This window comes from Taudactylus pleione, unplaced genomic scaffold (assembly GCF_031769625.1).
Source record: "Taudactylus pleione unplaced genomic scaffold, aTauple2 ptg000996l, whole genome shotgun sequence".
In the NCBI taxonomy this organism is placed as follows: Eukaryota; Metazoa; Chordata; class Amphibia; order Anura; family Myobatrachidae; genus Taudactylus; species Taudactylus pleione.
The window spans coordinates 231,435-255,611 of record NW_028285397.1 but is presented as its reverse complement, the minus strand read 5'-3'; the positions used below and the strand labels follow the sequence as shown (position 1 = coordinate 255,611).

At 44.5% G+C, this 24,177-nt stretch overlaps 1 protein-coding gene across 1 annotated transcript in view; it reads right to left on the bottom strand.

The window, feature by feature from the left end:
* CACNA1B (calcium voltage-gated channel subunit alpha1 B) overlaps positions 1-19,014 on the bottom strand; it is a 364,867-nt gene extending 345,853 nt beyond the window's left edge. Inside the window, exon 1 of the mRNA XM_088460941.1 lies at positions 18,937-19,014. Within this exon, the coding sequence (XP_088317067.1) occupies positions 18,937-18,959 (23 nt within the window). The 5' untranslated portion in view covers positions 18,960-19,014. The remainder of the gene's footprint in view (positions 1-18,936) is intronic.
* Positions 19,015-24,177: the final 5,163 nt, after the last annotated feature.

Sequence of the window (24,177 nt, the reverse complement as noted above, 5' to 3'; positions counted from 1 at the left end):
ATCCGACCTGGCAGTGCTGGTAATGTATGTACACATCCAAACTAGCAGTGCTGGCAATGTATGTACACATCCAACCTGGCAGTGCTGGTAATGTATGCGCATATCCAACCTGGCAGTGCTGGTAATGTATGTGCATATCCAACCTGGCAGTGCTGGTAATGTATGTGCACATCCAACCTGGCAGTGCTGGCAATGTATGTGCACAACCAACCTGGCAGTGCTGGCAATGTATGTGCACATCCAACCTGGCAGTGCTGGCAATGTATGTGCACATCCAACCTGGCAGTGCTGGCAACGTATGTGCACATCCAACCTGGCAGTGCTGGCAACGTATGTACACATCCGACCTGGCAGTGCTGGCAATGTATGTACACATCCGACCTGGCAGTGCTGGTAATGTATGTACACATCCAAACTAGCAGTGCTGGCAATGTATGTACACATCCAACCTGGCAGTGCTGGCAATGTATGTACACATCCAACCTGGCAGTGCTGGCAATGTATGTACACATCCAACCTGGCAGTGCTGGCAATGTATGTACACATCCAACCTGGCAGTGCTGGCAACGTATGTGCACAACCAACCTGGCAGTGCTGGCAATGTATGTACACATCCAACCTGGCAGTGCTGGCAACGTATGTACACATCCAACCTGGCAGTGCTGGTAATGTATGTACACATCCAACCTGGCAGTGCTGGCAATGTATGTACACATCCAACCTGGCAGTGCTGGCAATGTATGTACACATCCAACCTGGCAGTGCTGGTAATGTATGTACGCATCCAATCTGGCAGTGCTGGTAATGTATGTACACATCCAACCTGGCAGTGCTGGCAACGTATGTACACAACCAACCTGGCAGTGCTGGCAACGTATGTGCACATCCAACCTGGCAGTGCTGGTAATGTATGTACACATACAACCTGGCAGTGCTGGCAATGTATGTACACATCCAACCAGGCAGTGCTGGTAATGTATGTGCTACACTGGCTTCCAGGCTGAAAGCAATGAATTGCATAGGCCAAGTAACTCTGCCCCATGGGAGTGTAGAGTAGCAACCAGGGTGGCAACAATCCCTGCCAGGCTCAGGAGCCCACCTGCAGCCCCCTACAGATGATGTACTGACACGGCTGCTGGCTGCTCCCCCTCGCCCCTTTGGACCCGCTGATGTACAAGACAAGAACATCCTGTGTGTCTGCAATAGGAGGCTTCCTAAGTCAGGGGGCGCTATACAGCTCTAGACCACACTCATACAGGATTATTTCAGTGCTGCTTCTCATGTGGGCTCAGGGATAAAGGATGTAAGACTGAAGCTGCAAATGGAGACAAAGTGGCACAGTCTAGGCGGGGGGAGGGGGCACATAGGTTGGGTTCGAACAACAGGGACAAGAGACAAGTCTGGTAAAAGAGACGGATAAGAGATAAATGGGATACACAACAGGAAGAGACAAGAATAATGTAGAATGTAAAATTTTAGAATGTAAGCTCATACGAGCAGGGCCCTCTGCCCTCTTGTGCTTCTCCCTACTTTACTTTCATCTTCTTCTTACCCCCCACCAGGGCACCTAACACTTGGTGCTTATGTTCTGTTGCTTATCTGGGTGTTATGGTCACTAATGTAGCAATGTCTATTATCCATGTCCTTGTCCTGTATTGTATTGTTCTGTAAATTGCTTGTCTACAACTTGTTTATGTACTATGTAAGGTGCTGCGGAACACTTGTGGCGCCATATAAATAAATGATAATAATAATTATTAATGATGGCATTAGCAATGTGATCTGGGCATAACATTACCACCCATGATCACATTGCAAGATGCGATCATAGCGACAGAATGTATCATCCAGCACCCACATGGACAGGGGCTCCGAAAGATCCAGGGCTTAATTCAGAGGCGGCCGTTCAGTCTACAACCGCACGGCCGCCTCGATGTTTGGCCAGTGCGCATGCGCACGAGGGAGCCGGCTCCCTCGTGCGCATGCTTGAGACCCGCTACGACCGACAGCGCCGGTCGTAGCGGGTCTCTTTCCAAAGGGGGCGAGCTGTCGATGTTGATTGACAGCTCGCCCCGTTTGGAAGGCGGGCCGGGAGGGGGGTGGCAGCCCAAACGGAGACGTTCCCATGGGAACGCCTACCATTTGGGGGAGGCCCCACTGACATCACTAGTGATGTCAGTGGAGAGCTTCTGGCTCTCACAGAGCCAGAAGCTCTCCGGGGCTTACGACAAGTGAGACCCTACCCTAGGGTCTTGTCATAAGCCCCGATGGTCGCGATGGTCTCTGACCATCGCGACCTTCACCCTAGCGGTCGTTAGAGCTGTGGGTGTGTAAACCCACAGCCTAACGACCGAAACAGAGGCGGGTGGTCAGGATGCAAGCGGCCCCCCAGTTTCTGAGCGACCGCTTGCATCCTCCGACCGCCTCTGAATGAGGCCCCCAGTCCCTGCACTGTAACTGGAGCGCTACTGAGGCTACTGAGAATGCACAGTCCCACTGATGACCCATGTGCAGCCGCCATTGCCGGGCATGATTCCGGGGAACCCTCCGCTGGCTAATTATGCGCAGTGTAGCCCATAGGCTACAACAGGCTAATGCCATTTTCAGATGGCGTTAGCTGCGGGGGACAACATCAGGAATTTATCGCACTCTGGATATTGGTAAATTTGGCAGCATCGCATCTCCCATAGAGACCTATAGGGGAGGCGGCTGCCAGCGGCAATGAAGGGATCCCAGCTGGTATCGGAGATATCTGCCGCAGTCCCTCCTTCACACATCTGGAGGAAACGTAATATTTGCAGTTAAAGGGGCCTATTCATCATCACTTAATTTTTACAAAAGCACATTCTCACCCACAATTGTAAAAATTAAGTTATCGGGCCATTCATCACTAAGGTAAAGCAGGAGATATCTTTTGCGGAATGGCCCACTGTCCCTGTACACTAGTATGGGGACAGAATTCACCAATCTCCGAAAATATTATATTTTCAGAGCTTGACTGCGGGAGCATTCGCCATCTTCAGATGGCAAATGCTCCTTCCCCGGCATCGCAGTTCGCTCCTTCTCTATGGGAAGGAGATCCGGGTTGCGATGAGGGATCCTTTTGGATCCCTCCGCCCCTGTCCGGCTCCTTCCGCCAGACGTTGGGGCACTTGTGCGCATGAGTGACCTGTAGGTTACTCCGCGCTCAGCAGCTGCAGCGCCCTATTCTACAGGTAACAGGGACCCATTCCACCAACAGAACTGGTGTATGGGGGCTCATTCACAAACAGGCGCACCACAAACGCCATTTCTCCTTTCCTGTGATGCCTGGCCTGAGGCAATCTCTGACTTACTGTCTCTATTACACATACAGAAAGTCTGCGCCTGGCCCAGTGCTCGCACAATCTGCAAAGTGCACAAAGACCACATGAGAGATCCACATGATAGAAAGGGACGATGGGCTCTTACTGATACTATAAGTGTATTTATTAAATATATATAATGAAAATAATATATAGAATGTTTGAATATAGTTTTTTTAAATATGTCTCTCTGACCATATCATATTATTCCTTATTCCTGTACTGGGGAAGCTCATTCCCTCATCTGTGTAAGCAGATAAATGTGCGCTCCCTGGGCTACATCCTGGGTCCCCTCCCCCCCCCCCATTCTTGTCAGGAGGAAATCAAATAAGATGGTAAGAGGAAGACAGGATCAGCCTGGGCAACTCCTGCTCCTCAGTCTTACATCAACCAGCAGCCCCCTCCTCAGTCACATTACCACCCCCCACCCCCAACACACACATATACACACAAAGGCCGAGGTCTGTACATAGCACCGACACCTACCATAGGCACCACTGACTCCCACCCTAAGCAGCAATGACTCCCACCATGAGCACCACTGACTCCCACCCTGAGCAGCACAGACTCCTATCCTGAGCACCACTGACTCCCACCCTGAGCACCACTGACTCCTATACTGAGCACCACTGACTCCCACCCTGAGCACCACTGACTCCTATCCTGAGCAGCACTGTTACCCACCCTGAGCAGCACTGACACCCACCCTGAGCACCACTGACTCCCACCCTGAGCACCACTGACTCCTATACTGAGCACCACTGACTCCCACCCTGAGCACCACTGACTCCCACCCTGAGCACCACTGACTCCCACCCTGAGCAGCACTGACACTCACCCTGAGCACCACTGACTCCCACCCTGAGCAGCACTGACTCCCACCCTGAGCAGCACTGACACCCACCCTGAGCAGCACTGACTCCCACCCTGAGCAGCACTGACACCCACCCTGAGCAGCACTGACTCCCACCCTGAGCAGCACTGGCTCCCACCCTGAGCACCACTGTTACCCACCCTGAGCAGCACTGACACCCACCCTGAGCAGCACTGACTCCCACCCTGAGCAGCACTGACTCCCACCCTGAGCAGCACTGACTCCCACCCTGAGCACCACTGACTCCTATCCTGAGCAGCACTGTTACCCACCCTGAGCAGCACTGACACCCACCTTGAGCACCACTGACTCCCACCCTGAGCACCACTGACTCCTATACTGAGCACCACTGACTCCCACCCTGAGCACCACTGACTCCCACCCTGAGCACCACTGTCTCCCACCCTGAGCAGCACTGACACTCACCCTGAGCACCACTGACTCCCACCCTGAGCAGCACTGACTCCCACCCTGAGCAGCACTGACACCCACCCTGAGCAGCACTGACTCCCACCCTGAGCAGCACTGACACCCATCCTGAGCAGCACTGACTCCCACCCTGAGCACCACTGACTCCCACCCTGAGCAGCACTGGCTCCCACCCTGAGCAGCACTGACACCCACCCTGAGCAGCACTGACTCCTATACTGAGCACCACTGACTCCCACCCTGAGCACCAATGACACTCACCCTGTATGTATTATGTATGTTTGGTGTCAGTCTCAGTATCTATTCTTATTTTGCATATATGGACACCCACCTGCCCAGTACCACCATCCCTATTCTGTATGCTGGGTCATTCTCAGTATCTATACTTATGCTGTAGTTATGGCATATGCACAGTACCACTATCCTTATTCTGTATGCTGGGTCATTCTCAGTATCTATACTTATGCTGTAGTTATGGCATATGCACAGTACCACTATCCTTATTCTGTATGCTGCGTCATTCTCAGTATCTATACTTATGCTGTAGTTATGGCATATGCACAGTACCACTATCCCTATTCTGTATGCTGGGTCATTCTCAGTATCTATACTTATGCTGTAGTTATGGCATATGCACAGTACCACTATCCTTATTCTGTATGCTGGGTCAGTCTCAGTATCTATACTTATGCTGTAGTTATGGCATATGCACAGTACTACTATCCTTATTCTGTATGCTGGGTCATTCTCAGTATCATTATTTATGCTGTAGTTATGGCATATGCACAGTACCACTATCCTTATTCTGTATGCTGGGTCATTCTCAGTATCTATACTTATGCTGTAGTTATGGCATATGCACAGTACCACTATCCCTATTCTGTATGCTGGGTCATTCTCAGTATCTATACTTATGCTGTAGTTATGGCATATGCACAGTACCACTATCCTTATTCTGTATGCTGGGTCATTCTCAGTATCATTATTTATGCTGTAGTTATGGCATATGCACAGTACCACTATCCCTATTCTGTATGCTGGGTCATTCTCAGTATCTATATTTATGCTGTAGTTAAGGCATATGCACAGTACCACTATCCTTATTCTGTATGCTGGGTCATTCTCAGTATCTATACTTATGCTGTAGTTATGGCATATGCACAGTACCACTATCCCTATTCTGTATGCTGGGTCATTCTCAGTATCTATACTTATGCTGTAGTTATGGCATATGCACAGTACCACTATCCCTATTCTGTATGCTGGGTCAGTCTCAGTATCTATACTTATGCTGTAGTTATGGCTTATGCACAGTACCACTATCCTTATTCTGTATGCTGGGTCATTCTCAGTATCTATACTTATGCTGTAGTTATGGCATATGCACAGTACCACTATCCCTATTCTGTATGCTGGGTCAGTCTCAGTATCTATACTTATGCTGTAGTTATGGCTTATGCACAGTACCACTATCCTTATTCTGTATGCTGGGTCATTCTCAGTATCTATACTTATGCTGTAGTTATGGCATATGCACAGTACCACTATCCTTATTCTGTATGCTGGGTCATTCTCAGTATCTATACTTATGCTGTAGTTATGGCATATGCACAGTACCACTATCCTTATTCTGTATGCTGGGTCATTCTCAGTATCTATACTTATGCTGTAGTTATGGCATATGCACAGTACCACTATCCCTATTCTGTATGCTGGGTCATTCTCAGTATCTATACTTATGCTGTAGTTATGGCATATGCACAGTACCACTATCCTTATTCTGTATGCTGGGTCATTCTCAGTATCTATACTTATGCTGTAGTTATGGCATATGCACAGTACCACTATCCTTATTCTGTATGCTGGGTCATTCTCAGTATCTATACTTATGCTGTAGTTATGACTTATGCACAGTACCACTATCCTTATTCTGTATGCTGGGTCATTCTCAGTATCTATACTTATGCTGTAGTTATGGCTTATGCACAGTACCACTATCCTTATTCTGTATGCTGGGTCATTCTCAGTATCTATACTTATGCTGTAGTTATGGCTTATGCACAGTACCACTATCCTTATTCTGTATGCTGGGTCAGTCTCAGTATCTATACTTATGCTGTAGTTATGGCATATGCACAGTACCACTATCCTTATTCTGTATGCTGGGTCATTCTCAGTATCTATACTTATGCTGTAGTTATGGCATATGCACAGTACCACTATCCTTATTCTGTATGCTGGGTCATTCTCAGTATCTATACTTATGCTGTAGTTATGGCATATGCACAGTACCACTATCCTTATTCTGTATGCTGGGTCATTCTCAGTATCTATACTTATGCTGTAGTTATGGCATATGCACAGTACCACTATCCTTATTCTGTATGCTGGGTCATTCTCAGTATCTATACTTATGCTGTAGTTATGGCATATGCACAGTACCACTATCCTTATTCTGTATGCTGGGTCATTCTCAGTATCATTATTTATGCTGTAGTTATGGCATATGCACAGTACCACTATCCTTATTCTGTATGCTGGGTCATTCTCAGTATCTATACTTATGCTGTAGTTATGGCATATGCACAGTACCACTATCCTTATTCTGTATGCTGGGTCATTCTCAGTATCTATACTTATGCTGTAGTTAAGGCATATGCACAGTACCACTATCCCTATTCTATATGCTGGGTCATTCTCAGTATCTATACTTATGCTGTAGTTATGGCATATGCACAGTACCACTATCCTTATTCTGTATGCTGGGTCATTCTCAGTATCTATACTTATGCTGTAGTTATGGCATATGCACAGTACCACTATCCTTATTCTGTATGCTGGGTCATTCTCAGTATCTATACTTATGCTGTAGTTATGGCATATGCACAGTACCACTATCCTTATTCTGTATGCTGGGTCATTCTCAGTATCTATACTTATGCTGTAGTTATGGCATATGCACAGTACCACTATCCTTATTCTGTATGCTGGGTCATTCTCAGTATCTATACTTATGCTGTAGTTATGGCATATGCACAGTACCACTATCCCTATTCTGTATGCTGGGTCATTCTCAGTATCTATACTTATGCTGTAGTTATGGCATATGCACAGTACCACCATCCCTATTCTGTATGCTGGGTCATTCTCAGTATCTATACTTATGCTGTAGTTATGGCATATGCACAGTACCACTATCCTTATTCTGTATGCTGGGTCATTCTCAGTATCTATACTTATGCTGTAGTTATGGCATATGCACAGTACCACTATCCCTATTCTGTATGCTGGGTCATTCTCAGTATCTATACTTATGCTGTAGTTATGGCATATGCACAGTAACACTATCCTTATTCTGTATGCTGGGTCATTCTCAGTATCTATACTTATGCTGTAGTTATGGCATATGCACAGTACCACTATCCTTATTCTGTATGCTGGGTCATTCTCAGTATCATTATTTATGCTGTAGTTATGGCATATGCACAGTACCACTATCCTTATTCTGTATGCTGGGTCATTCTCAGTATCATTATTTATGCTGTAGTTATGGCATATGCACAGTACCACTATCCTTATTCTGTATGCTGGGTCATTCTCAGTATCTATACTTACGCTTTAGTTATGGCATATGCACAGTACCACTATCCTTATTCTGTATGCTGGGTCAGTCTCAGTATCTATACTTATGCTGTAGTTATGGCATATGCACAGTACCACTATCCTTATTCTGTATGCTGGGTCATTCTCAGTATCTATACTTATGCTGTAGTTATGGCATATGCACAGTACCACTATCCTTATTCTGTATGCTGGGTCATTCTCAGTATCTATACTTATGCTGTAGTTATGGCATATGCACAGTACCACTATCCTTATTCTGTATGCTGGGTCATTCTCAGTATCTATACTTATGCTGTAGTTATGGCATATGCACAGTACCTCTATCCTTATTCTGTATGCTGGGTCATTCTCAGTATCTATACTTATGCTGTAGTTATGGCATATGCACAGTACCACTATCCTTATTCTGTATGCTGGGTCATTCTCAGTATCTATACTTATGCTGTAGTTATGGCATATGCACAGTACCACCATCCCTATTCTGTATGCTGGGTCATTCTCAGTATCTATACTTATGCTGTAGTTATGGCATATGCACAGTACCACTATCCTTATTCTGTATGCTGGGTCATTCTCAGTATCTATACTTATGCTGTAGTTATGGCATATGCACAGTACCACTATCCTTATTCTGTATGCTGGGTCATTCTCAGTATCTATACTTATGCTGTAGTTATGGCATATGCACAGTACCACTATCCCTATTCTGTATGCTGGGTCATTCTCAGTATCTATACTTATGCTGTAGTTATGGCATATGCACAGTACCACTATCCCTATTCTGTATGCTGGGTCATTCTCAGTATCTATATTTATGCTGTAGTTATGGCATATGCACAGTACCACTATCCCTATTATGTATGCTGGGTCATTCTCAGTATCTATACTTATGCTGTAGTTATGGCATATGCACAGTACCACTATCCTTATTCTGTATGCTGGGTCATTCTCAGTATCTATATTTATACTGTAGTTATGGCATATGCACAGTACCACTATCCCTATTCTGTATGCTGGGTTATTCTCAGTATCTATACTTATGCTGTAGTTATGGCATATGCACAGTACCACTATCCCTATTCTGTATGCTGGGTCATTCTCAGTATCTATATTTATGATGTAGTTATGGCATATGCACAGTACCACTATCCTTATTCTGTATGCTGGGTCATTCTCAGTATCTATACTTATGCTGTAGTTATGGCATATGCACAGTACCACTATCCCTATTCTGGATGCTGGGTCATTCTCAGTATCTATACTTATGCTGTAGTTATGGCATATGCACAGTACCACTATCCCTATTCTGGATGCTGGGTCATTCTCAGTATCTATACTTATGCTGTAGTTATGGCATATGCACAGTACCACTATCCCTATTCTGTATGCTGGGTCATTCTCAGTATCTATACTTATGATGTAGTTATGGCATATGCACAGTACCACTATCCCTATTCTGTATGCTGGGTCATTCTCAGTATCTATACTTATGATGTAGTTATGGCATATGCACAGTACCACTATCCTTATTCTGTATGCTGGGTCATTCTCAGTATCTATACTTATGCTGTAGTTATGGCATATGCACAGTACCACTATCCCTATTCTGTATGCTGGGTCATTCTCAGTATCTATACTTATGCTGTAGTTATGGCATATGCACAGTACCACTATCCCTATTCTGTATGCTGGTTCATTCTCAGTATCTATACTTATGCTGTAGTTATGGCATATGCACAGTACCACTATCCTTATTCTGTATGCTGGGTCATTCTCAGTATCTATACTTATGCTGTAGTTATGGTATATGCACAGTACCACTATCCTTATTCTGTATGCTGGGTCATTCTCAGTATCTATACTTATGCTGTAGTTATGGCATATGCACAGTACCACTATCCCTATCCTGTATGCTGGGTCATTCTCAGTATCTATACTTATGCTGTAGTTATGGCATATGCACAGTACCACTATCCCAATTCTGTATGCTGGGTCATTCTCAGTATCTATACTTATGCTGTAGTTATGGCATATGCACAGTACCACTATCCCTATTCTGTATGCTGGGTCATTCTCAGTATCTATACTTATGCTGTAGTTATGGCATATGCACAGTACCACTATCCCTATTCTGTATGCTGGGTCATTCTCAGTATCTATACTTATGCTGTAGTTATGGCATATGCACAGTACCACTATCCTTATTCTGTATGCTGGGTCATTCTCAGTATCTATACTTATGCTGTAGTTATGGCATATGCACAGTACCACTATCCTTATTCTGTATGCTGGGTCATTCTCAGTATCTATACTTATGCTGTAGTTATGGCATATGCACAGTACTACTATCCCTATTCTGTATGCTGGGTCATTCTCAGTATCTATATTTATGCTGTAGTTATGGCATATGCACAGTACCACTATCCTTTTTCTGTATGCTGGGTCATTCTCAGTATCTATACTTATGCTGTAGTTATGGCTTATGCACAGTACCACTATCCTTATTCTGTATGCTGGGTCATTCTCAGTATCTATACTTATGCTGTAGTTATGGCATATGCACAGTACCACTATCCCTATTCTGTATGCTGGGTCATTCTCAGTATCTATACTTATGCTGTAGTTATGGCATATGCACAGTACCACTATCCCTATTCTGTATGCTGGGTCATTCTCAGTATCTATACTTATGCTTTAGTTATGGCATATGCACAGTACCACTATCCTTATTCTGTATGCTGGGTCATTCTCAGTATCTATACTTATGCTGTAGTTATGGCATATGCACAGTACCACTATCCTTATTCTGTATGCTGGGTCATTCTCAGTATCTATACTTATGCTGTAGTTATGGCATATGCACAGTACCACTATCCCTATTCTGTATGCTGGGTCATTCTCAGTATCTATACTTATGCTGTAGTTATGGCATATGCACAGTACCACTATCCTTATTCTGTATGCTGGGTCATTCTCAGTATCTATACTTATGCTGTAGTTATGGCATATGCACAGTACTACTATCCTTATTCTGTATGCTGGGTCATTCTCAGTATCTATACTTATGCTGTAGTTATGGCATATGCACAGTACCACTATCCTTATTCTGTATGCTGGATCATTATCAGTATCTATACTTATGCTGTAGTTATGTCATATGCACAGTACCACTATCCCTATTCTGTATGCTGGGTCATTCTCAGTATCTATACTTATGCTTTAGTTATGGCATATGCACAGTACCACTATCATATGCACAGTACTACTATCCCTATTCTGTATGCTGGGTCATTCTCAGTATCTATACTTATGCTTTAGTTATGGCATATGCACAGTACCACTATCCTTATTCTGTATGCTGGGTCATTCTCAGTATCTATACTTATGCTGTAGTTATGGCATATGCACAGTACCACTATCCTTATTCTGTATGCTGGGTCATTCTCAGTATCTATACTTATGCTGTAGTTATGGCATATGCACAGTACCACTATCCCTATTCTGTATGCTGGGTCATTCTCAGTATCTATACTTATGCTGTAGTTATGGCATATGCACAGTACCTCTATCCTTATTCTGTATGCTGGGTCATTCTCAGTATCTATACTTATGCTGTAGTTATGGCATATGCACAGTACTACTATCCTTATTCTGTATGCTGGGTCATTCTCAGTATCTATACTTATGCTGTAGTTATGGCATATGCACAGTACCACTATCCTTATTCTGTATGCTGGGTCATTCTCAGTATCTATACTTATGCTGTAGTTATGTCATATGCACAGTACCACTATCCTTATTCTGTATGCTGGGTCATTCTCAGTATCTATACTTATGCTGTAGTTATGGCATATGCACAGTACTACTATGCTTATTCTATATGGTGGGTACAATTCTCGATAGCTGCTGTTATTGTGTATACATGTGGAACTGCCTAGTGCCACTTCCCTTGTCCGGTATGTTGGATAGAATTCTTAGTACCTGTGTATATAGACAACTACATAGTACGATCAGTGTTCTCTATATGAATCATGCAATGTAGTGTCTTCGTGTCCGTAGGAGGCTTATGCCCAGCATTCCGATACATTAAATACAACTTATACATGAGCTGGGGGAGGTAGAATCCAGGTGACATAGGAGCAGGGACACCAGTCGGGGGTAGGGAGATCTTTACATGATCACAGGCAGATACATAGAATGGCTGCACAGCTTGTATCCCAGGCTATGCATTGTACTGTGCTGTAAGTCTTTTCTTCTCACTGCGTCTGCTTACGTCCTTTGGGTCTGATTCCGCCGCGGCTGTGTGAGAATACCCCAATGTCGCAGCCACCAGCATAGAGACGCCCACTAGTGGCTTCGCAAATCCAGGCGTCTGCATACAAAGACGCAGCTCGGGCCGCAGATCAGCCGGTTGGCGGTCTTCTGAGTGGGCACGCAGAATGTCCATCGGAACAGAGATAGCGGTGCTGTCTACACTGCAGTCGCGACATATCTGCGTTTGAGTCGCCACCCAACCTAGCTGCCCACAAACGGTCCCTGCCTGTCAATCACTTTGCGAATAAATCATCGCTGCGAGTGACGACGGTCATGGAACCTGACGCATTACCGATAATCACTCAAACATCGCCATTGCGTCCATCTGTGAATCAGGCCCAATGTAAGGCATTGCGGACCCCTTGCGAGTGCATATATTATTATTATTATTATTATTACCAGTTATTTATATAGCGCACACATATTCCGCAGCGCTTTACAGAGAATATCTTACCATTCACATCTGTCCCTGCCCAGTGGAGCTTACAATCTATATTCCCTACCACATGCTCACAAACACACACACTATGGTCAAATTTGTGGGGAGCCAATTAACCTTCCAGTATATTTTTGGAGTGTGGGAGGAAACCGGAGTACCCGGAGGAAACCCACGCAAGCACAGGGAGAATATACAAACTCCACACAGTTAGGGCCATGGTGGGAATTGAACCTATGACCTCATTGCTGTGAGGCAGTAACGCTAACCATTACACCATCTGTGTAATAATCTGTAATATGACATGCCTCCCTCCATGGTGCCCCCCCCCCCCACCCCTCACATGCACCCTGTGACCTGTTGGTGTAGACTACGCTCCTGCAGGAGGTGAGACCGGGGAGCTGAGCTGCCGTGGGCGGGGGGGGGGGGGGGGGGGAGTTGCTGTTTGCAGACTCTGCATTTTCCTTCATTTCTAAGGCTTGGAGCATCAGCAGCAGCTGCAGGGCCCTGAGGCATGCAAGTAAAACTAGGGCAGAAACCCCAGGGGAGATGGGCACCGGGTACCCGAGAGGAGGAGGGCATTTCCCAGCTAGTGTGATTACCGCAAATCTAACATGCTACATTTAACCCCATCTCTGCTGGATACACCGCCACGGGACAGAGAAAACTGCGGCACTGACAGATTCGTGACATATTCCCTTAGTCTCTGTATAGCCCCTCAGACCATAGGAGGTGTTGGCACAGGGGTCCTGTCATATATTGGTCATCCGCAGACGTACGTGTTACTATGCAAATGCTTCCAATAGAATATAACTTACCGATATGTCTCAGCTTTGCACCTGCATGATGTTGCACCAGTTATAATATCGCCCTGTGGCACCATATAACTTCAATGTTTGCACATTACTAATGCCCGCCTCCTGTATGCTGGATGTAATTCTCAGTACCTGTTCTAGTTTTGTCTAACCAAGGACGCCATGACAGCTACACCCTGTTGCGGACGCCGGGCACCCTTCGTTGATTCTGCGCCACTGAAGGCGGTGTGGCTGCACCATCTCGGGAGTCTGCTCTTATTCTGTAGGTATGGGAAGCCGCACAGTATAATGCCCCTTGTACCAATTACTGTGTGCAATTCCCGGTATCTATTTATACTGTGCGTCATTTGTGTCAAAAGGTGAAAATGCAAAGTACAAGTCAGGTCCTGTATGTAGATGTGTGATAATAAAGCTGGCCACACACTAGACCAACTTACATCCAACCAGCCAACTAGTTGATTGGTTGGAATGAAAATCTGTTAAGGGATGAAAGCAAATGACAATCAGCAATTTGCTCCCAAACGCCGGAGAATGGACAAAAACTGTTGTTTGAATAAATTGTTTAGATCAAACATTGAACAAACTTGTCTAACGACCATTTTCATCTGTTTTCTGGCATTTAGGAGCAAATTGCTGATCATCATTTACTCCAATACGTTACCAGATTTTCATTCCAACCAATCAACTAGTTGGCTGGTTGGACAGATAATCTTTAGATGTGTGGCCAGCTTTAGACGTAAGTGAGGAATTATGTGCATCACATGCTCAGGTCCCAAGCAGAGAGTCAAGGAAATGAACAGAAACTTATTGATGTGTTGCCCCCTGAAAATGACAGCCCTGGACACCTGCCTAGTTGGCCTTTCATGGTACATTCAGCTTTGGTCTTGCTGAGGCTTGTAGTGGGTTTTGAGCCTGATTCAGCAAGGAACGCAGTTGCTAATACACTGGCAATCGGCGTATGTATTGCAGTGCGCATGCACGAACTAGCTATTGCGATCGGAACTGCGATCGCATTGGCTACACAGACCCATCGCAGAGTGATTGACAGGAAGTGCCGTTTGTGGGTGGTGACGGGCAGTGGGCATGGTCGGGGAAATGCAGGCGTGCCAGTGCGTTTGCATGCCGTTGCAGGGGCGTGCATAAATTAACCACTGTGATGCCATACGCAGTGTGAGGTCTCATAGCGTGCGTAGAAGTTATCAATTTCTGAGTCAGGTCTGGGCTTGTGCAAGTGTGCGTATGGGTCCGATGTTACTCGATGTTACCGATTATTTCACTATATTGCCAAAGTATACAGATGTGAGTGAGGGGAAGTGGGCGTCCTCTTGTCAGGCTGCGATCGCAATCATTTGCATATCACCGCTGATATTAGCAACTGCGTTGCGTGTGTATTAGCAGAATAGTGACCCTTGCTGAATCAGCCCCTTTGTCCATTTACCTGTACATGAAAAAAAGATGGGTGGACGGAAATATTGAAGCTGCACATACCCTGGAGCCTGGTGCCAGAAAGTTTGTGAACCCTGTAGACGTTTCTGAACTTCTGCATAAGCCTTAAATGAGCTCTGGGGTCATTCAGACCCGCTCGCGAGCAAAGGACGCTCGCAAGCGGGTCGATGTTTGCCGAATGTGCATGCGCAGGACGGAGGGAGCTCCGTCTTGCGCATGCGCGAGACCCGGCGAGCGACGAGGAATACATCGCACGGGGTCTCGCACCAAAGGGGGCGTGCTGTCGATGGTGACTGACAGCATGCCCCCTTTGGTGGGCGTGCCAGGGGCATGGCTGCCAGACGGAGGAGTTCCCATGGGAGGCCGCTCCATTTTTAGGGAGGAGGGCCCTGATTCAGAGCGAGCGCTCTGGTCAGAGCGTCCGGCTCTGAATCAGGCCCTCAGATCATAAACATATATAGAAATCCCAATGAATGAAATAACACACATGGGGATAGCATTCATTTGTTGATTAAAATGACCCAACATTACATTTCTCTATTGGAAAAAAAATTGTGACCCTCTAGGATTACCAACATGGAGATGTACTAAGCCTTGCCTGGAGATAAAGGGGAGAGAGATAAAGTACCAACCAATCAGTTCCTAACTAAAATTTTTCTAACAGCCTGTAACATGACAGCTAGGAGCTGATTGGGTGGGACTTTATCTCTATCCAAGGCTAAGTACATCTCCCCCCAGGTCAGTAAAGAGGATAGTAATTAGTTACATGTACCAATGAATGAAATGACAAAATGGTTTGAATTTGGCTGTTCCTACCCATTAATAAAACTAAATTAGTGCGTTCACTGGCAAAGTCTTCTGCTCACGACACAGGTCTGTGGGCTCGGGCGTGGTATTAAGGATCGACAGCAAGAAGGTCGACACCAGTTGGTCGATATGCAATAGGTTGACATGAACAAAAGGTTCATGTAAAACATTCACCGCCCCAGTCCCCAAAGCTTAGGGGGGGCTGCACAGACAGACACCGATCGGCGCCCGCACCCATCGGCCGCCATCGTTTTGCGCACATCTCTGAATCAGGCGCTCCAGCGTTAGTCACCGTGCGCTGTGGTGTAAGGGGTTAAGGATTCCCCTATTCCCCAGCTCATTTTTTTAGCTGTCTTACTTCTAGGGAAGGGAAATCTCCTGGGGCAACAGGACATTAAAAAAAAAATGGTCAAATTACATTTCATTCCCTTTCTCTGCATTCAGCCGGATTTGTTTGAATTTAGACAATTAACTGGCGCAGTAGTGAAAACACGGCAGCTAATTCGTTAATAACAGGTTCACTCTTGTACTTACAGGGGGATAGATAGATAGATAGATAGATAGATAGATAGATAGATAGATAGATAGATAGATAGATAGATAGATAGATAGATAGATAGATAGATAGGATATGAGATAGATAGATATTAGATAGATAGGATATGAGATAGATATTAGATAGATAGATAGATAGATAGATAGATAGGATATGAGATAGATAGATATGAGATAGATAGATAGATAGATAGATAGATAGGATATGAGATAGATAGATATGAGATAGATAGATATTAGATAGATAGGATATGAGATAGATATTAGATAGATAGATAGATAGATAGATAGATAGATAGATAGGATATGAGATAGATAGATATTAGATAGATAGATAGGATATGAGATATATAGATATTAGATAGATAGATAGATAGATAGATAGATAGATAGATAGATAGATAGATAGATAGGATATGAGATAGATAGATATGAGATAGATAGATATTAGATAGATAGGATATGAGATAGATATTAGATAGATAGATAGATAGATAGATAGATAGATAGATAGATAGGATATGAGATAGATAGATATGAGATAGATAGATAGATAGATAGATAGATAGATAGGATATGAGATAGATAGATATTAGATAGCTAGGATATGAGATAGATATTAGATAGATAGATAGATATGAGATAGATAGATATTAGATAGATAGATAGATAGATAGATAGATAGATAGATAGATAGATAGATAGATAGGATATGAGATAGATAGATATTAGATAGCTAGGATATGAGATAGATATTAGATAGATAGATAGATAGATAGATAGATATGAGCAGTGGCGTATTTATAATGGGTGCAGTGTGTGCGGGGCACCCATATTTTTTAAACTTACCTGTCCGTGCCGCGTCGGGTGTCGCTGCTGCTCAGAACACCGGAAAATGGCCGCTGCGGCCATTTTTTCAGCATTCTGCGCTAGAGTGTGCCCGGAGTCTATTAATGCTCCGGTGGCTGGCCTGCCGATAGATAGATAGATAGATAGATAGATAGATAGATAGATAGATAGATATGAGATAGATACATATACAGTATATAGATGAATAGAAGATAGATAGATAGATAGATAGATATGCAGTATATATAGTATATAGATAGATAGGAGATAGATAGATATGAGATAGATAGCTATACAGTATATACATAGATAGGAGATAGATAGATATACAGTATATAGATGAATAGGAGATAGATAGATAGATAGATAAATAGATAGATATGCAGTATATAGTGTATAGATAGATAGGAGATAGATAGATATGAGATAGATAGATATACAGTATATAGATAGATAGGAGATAGATAGATAGATAGATAGACAGTATATACAGTATATAGATAGAAGATAGCTAGATAGATATGCAGTAAATACAGTATACAGATAGATATGAGATAGATATACAGTATATAAGAGATAGATAGATATACAATATATACATAGATAGGAGATAGATATATAGATAGATAGATAGATAGATAGATAGATAGATAGATAGATAGATAGATAGATATACAGTATATACATAGATAGGATATAAATAGATATGAGATAGATAGATAGATAGATAGATAGATAGATAGATAGATAGATATGAGATAGATAGATAGATAGATATACAGTATATACATAGATATGCGATATACATAGATAGGAGATAGATATATAGATAGATAGATAGATAGATAGATATACAGTATATACATAGATAGGATATAAATAGATATGAGATAGATAGATAGATAGATAGATAGATAGATAGATAGATAGATATGAGATAGATAGATAGATATACAGTATATACATAGATATGCGATAGATAGATAGATAGATAGATAGATAGATAGATAGATAGATAGATAGATAGATAGATAGATATGAGATAGATATGAGACAGATAGATAGATAGATAGATAGATAGATAGACAGTATATATACATAGATAGGAGTTAGATAGATATGAGATAGATAGATAGATAGATAGATATGAGATAGATATACAGTATATACATAGATAGGAGTTAGATAGATATGAGATAGATAGATATACAGTATATACATAGATAGGAGTTATATATGAGATAGATAGATATACAGTATATAGATATTATATATATACAGTATATAGATAGATATGGTATCTATGCTGGCTGAGCTGTGGCAGACATTAACATATTTTCGCAGCTACATTGCGTGCGATTACGCAGCTGCGATCACAATCGCTGAATCAGGCCCTAAGTTGCTTCATGATGATTAAACGAGCCCAGAGTTAGAAGTTCTCACCCGTCTCCCCCATGATCCGCCATGTAGACCTTATGCCTCTCATGGAAGGCCACCAGCCCACGCTCCTCCAGGTCTATGTCTCCTCCTTGAGCTCGGAAGGTTTCTTCTTCCTCAATGCACAGCTGATGGACAACATGGTAACATGACCGGTGGCCGTCTCCCTCCGAATTCCTATCTTCCAGCTGGACCTTTGTCTCCTGTCCCCCACAAGCACCAGCTGGCCTCTCTCTACTGGATTTAGACCAAGATCCTCCATATTCTACACCCAGTGCCAGGAGGTTCCAACTGTTATATCCCACTGAGCGGAGAGCTGCAAGACACAACGTTTCAGGAGTTAGTCATTGCGCTATAGACATACCTATATACCTGTCACCAGGTAGGTGGAGACTCTTTCGGCCATCTCCAGATAACCATACCCCTTCACAGTCCTGGCAGCTTCCCTCAGTTCCTTACCTGCAATGGCCCTATATGTATTTTATTGAGAAAAGAGATAACATTTATGTATTTGGCAAAGTGGCGGATGCACTAATCTGTGCGCCATAAAGGCGTGGCCAGGGTTAGTCATCAGTATATAAACTAATAACTATGTATATTTGTTCCAGCTTAAACTGAATCATCCTAAAAACACACTGGGGGCTGATTTTGATTTGGGAGCCGGTAACTTTGCACCTGGAGAAACCATTCTGCACCTGCAAGGGGGGCAAATACATTTATTATGTTTGCATGCGGGGTAAATACTGGCTGCTTTTCCATGTAGCCCACAAGTGCTGGACAGCCTTATTTATACGCCGCGATATGGATCTGAGTCAAATCTAATCTCTTTGCACATTATATATCTGCCCCCTACCCCCCTCTCCCCTGCAGGGCAGCATGGTATTACCAATTACTTGATGCTTTTACTTTGCTCCCAACATAGAATCAGCCCTGAGCTGGCTCCATAGAAACACAGTACTACTTCTGGTTACAGGATAGGGATGGCCATCGAAGAGTTAATCATCGATGTAGAACATCGATGGCATGAAACGATCAGTGGAGAACCAGCAATGATTTGAAGCTTCAGTAGTTATCCCCTGCAGTAGGATATAGCGGGCGACGCAACTTGGAGTGGGGCTAAGCGGTGGGCCAATCAGAGGAAGGACAGGACTCTGCCATGGATGCCAAAACCATTGATGGCCAATGACCACCCCTCATACATGAACCTAGGCTGTGATTCAGAGATGTACGGTAACCCGACGGTTAGCATAGATCTCTGATGTTTGTGGGTCTGCGCATGAGCAGAAAGGGTCCTGCCAGCTCGCACACGGACCCCCCCCCCCCTTAGCGGCATCATGATTGACATTCTGTGGCATTCGGGGGGGCAGCAATTGGAACCGTTCTCCAACACGGGAACTTCAGCCCTCATTTTGGAGGCGTGACGAGCCCAGGGTCTCCATTGATGGACGCAGACTTCCTGGACAGGGCTGTTCGTGTCTGTCGGGCAGGTTGAGTAAAAGTCTCAACTTACGCAGCAGCCTGGGCCAAACGATGGTCGCGATGGTGATCCAAAGTAGCGTCTACGGACACTGCATTCCGATCGCAAATGCAACGCAGGAGGTGTCTTTCCTATAGGCGCCTCCTTATGCATTTACATTTTGTGGCTTCCTTGCGCTGTGCAATGGCGTCCATCTTTAAATCAGGCCCCTAGTTGGAAAGATTTGTCAGTGTAAAAGTCCATGTCTATAACCGCTCGGCCCTGCTCCTCTCCCCTCTATGTTAGCTACTATTGCGTTCTTCTTTTTCTAAGTTCAAATTTATTGCAGCTCAAAAAGTTTGTTACAATAAAGTTCAGTGGACGCGAGATCGTGGGGATTGTAGTGCTCCAAGATCCGCCGAGACAATATCACGCGTGACCTACTAATGGCTCAGTGGGCAAGTGTCCCTGGAAACTGTTTTAAAATGTTTACATACTGCTAAAGCCAATAGGGTAAGCATGATAAATGATCCTCTTTTTTGGGGGGCGCTCCTCCTGTGGTGGTGAAATAGTAATTTTTTTTTTTAAATGATCTATTTTTAAGCTTTCCGCCTTGTAAATGACATCTCCCATGTTACCCCCAAACAGACTTCTCACCTGTTAAAGCGCGTGAGCCATAGGGGCCGATGCAGAATTCTGCGCAAACCGACCGCAATCGCACTCACACTCGGTCGCAGATCAGTCAATAATCAGTTTTCACAGTAACCTTGTGGTCGCGCAGAATGGGAGCGAGAACTGCGATGCCAGAGCCATTTTTTACTGTGTATGGGAACGCAGGCAGAGACACGCCCCCAAACGGTCACAAGACGCCTGCCATGAAGTCGTCCCCTCCCCGTTGCCTCCCACAAACCCAATCACTTTGCAAATAAATGCTCAATGCGAGCGACATTGGTAAGGAAACTTGACGCATGCGCAATGTGACTCATACGCACACGCAGATTACCGATAATCGCTTAACTGCGCAAACATTGGCATTGGGTCCATCTCTGAATCAGGCCCAAAGCCCGCGCTTCTGATGCACTTACTAATCTTACCCTATGTATTAATACACCGTTGCGTCCATCCCTCCGCAAGCTGAGAAGCGTCTGACTTCTGTACGAATCAGAATCACCCAGAGGTGTGCGCACTCAGCTGTTAGAACATGCGCAACACTAAAAATTTCAGGATCCGTCTGCAGAACGTAGCTGCGTTCAACTCCAAATTATGACCCGTAATTGGGAAAAATCACGTTTAACTTGAAAAAGTAGGTGAGAAGTTTATGCGCCTCCAGCAGTGTTCCGCACGCTATGAACTGCGGCAAGTTGTGCGGTCTGCCCTCCGAGGGTTTCTTTCTCCTCATAAATGTAATTCTTAAATGAATAAACCAGCTTTCAGAGTTGAATTAATTAGGCCATCCATTAAATTAATTACCTATATGACAAATGCAAATATTTCAGCCAATTACAATTCAGCCTCGGTATAATTAATATCATTATAGATCACAGTACAATCCTGTGCGATGGCGGTTCGCCTACATTAACCCTTTGGAAACCACTGTATCATGAATACATGGTCCAGACTGGTGCCTTTCACTTCCAAAACTACAGGAGGAAACAATTTACCTCTGCACTTCTCAGTTCCTGATCTAAGTTATGGAAACGTTTGCTGGGATCTTATGGAATAAAGTAACACGGTTTTATACACTGTAGACAGGATGAGAGGATACAGATACAATGTGATTCTAAAGCTGGGTCCACACTGGAGCGATGTCGTTCTGATTTGGCCAAATCCTAAGGACAAATCGTGCATATTGTGCAGTGCGTATGCCCGATTTGCGCGCTCCCGCACTCGCATGCGATGTCGTCAGGTTTGATGTGCTGCACATCGATACTGACGATATTGCATGCGGCGCCATGCCTGTTAATGCAGGATGGAACGAGCCATTAATGCCCGCAGCGCGTACCGCCAATCATGCGATATCCAGGGTGTTCTTGGACATGGGCACGGTTGCCGCTCGCACAAGTGTGTACCCGGCATTACTGAAGACACAGTGGATAAATAGGGGGCTCTTCCTAGGTGACAGCCGGGTGTGGTATGCAAGATAGACAGTGAAAAGGTTGACATTCAGAAGGTCAACACCAAAAGGTCGACTGGTTCTTAATATCAACAGTCAATAGGTTAACATGGTCATTAGGTCGGACATGATTCCATATGTATTCCGTATGACATATTTCCATATGATATGTATTTAGGTTGACAGGGTTAAATAGTCAACAAATCGTAAAGGTTGACATTCAACATGTCGACACTAAAATGTCAACACATTTCTTTTGTTATCTTAGCCTAACCCTAAAAATCATGATTTTTTTTTTTGCGTCGACATGTTAAATGTTAACCTGTTCACGGTGTTGACCATTTAACTGTCTTCCTGAATACATGTCTACTGAATGATGGCCGATCTAAAGACCATGTCGACCTTTTGACTGTCAACTTTCAGAATGTGTCGACCTTTTGAGTGACGTCCAATCGGACTGATAACAACCCCACTGTGAAGGCCACTATGGAAATGCCAGCTGGCATCCGAAACACTGGCAAATCATGCCAAACTTCCTGCTGCCTCCTGAGTAGCATTATATAAACACTGGCACTTCCTGCTGCCTCCTGAGCAGCATTATATAAACACTGGCACTTCCTGCCGCCTCCTGAGTAGCATTATATAAACACTGGCACTTCCTGCCACCTCCTGAGCAGCATTATATAAACACTGGCACTTCCTGCCACCTCCTGAGCAGCATTATATAAACACTGGCACTTCCTGACGCCTCCTGAGCAGCATTATATAAACACTGGCACTTCCTGCCGCCTCCTGAGCAGCATTATATAAACACTGGCACTTCCTGGCGCCTCCTGAGCAGCATTATATAAACACTGGCACTTCCTGCCACCTCCTGAGCAGCATTATATAAACACTGGCACTTCCTGCCGCCTCCTGAGCAGCATTATATAAACACTGGCACTTCCTGCCGCCTCCTGAGTAGCATTATATAAACACTGGCACTTCCTGCCACCTCCTGAGCAGCATTATATAAACACTGGCACTTCCTGCCGCCTCCTGAGTAGCATTATATAAACACTGGCACTTCCTGCCGCATCCTGAGTAGCATTATATAAACACTGGCACTTCCTGCCGACTCCTGAGCAGCATTATATAGACACTGGCACTTCCTGCCGCCTCCTGAGCAGCATTATATAAACACTGGCACTTCCTGCCGCCTCCTGAGTAGCATTATATAAACACTGGCACTTCCTGCCGCCTCCTGAGTAGCATTATATAGACACTGGCACTTCCTGCCGCCTCCTGAGCAGCATTATATAAGCACTGGCACTTCCTGCCGCCTCCTGAGTAGCATTATATAAACACTGGCACTTCTTGCCGCCTCCTTAGCAGCATTATATAGACACTGGCACTTCCTGCCGCCTCCTGAGCAGCATTATATAAACACTGGCACTTCCTGCCGCCTCCTGAGCAGCATTATATAAACACTGGCACTTCCTGTCGCCTCCTGAGCAGCATTATATAAACACTGGCACTTCCTGCCGCCTCCTGAGCAGCATTATATAAACACTGGCACTTCCTGCCGCCTCCTGAGTAGCATTATATAAACACTGGCACTTCCTGCCGCCTCCTGAGTAGCATTATATAAACACTGGCATTTCCTGCCGCCTCCTGAGCAGCATTATATAAACACTGG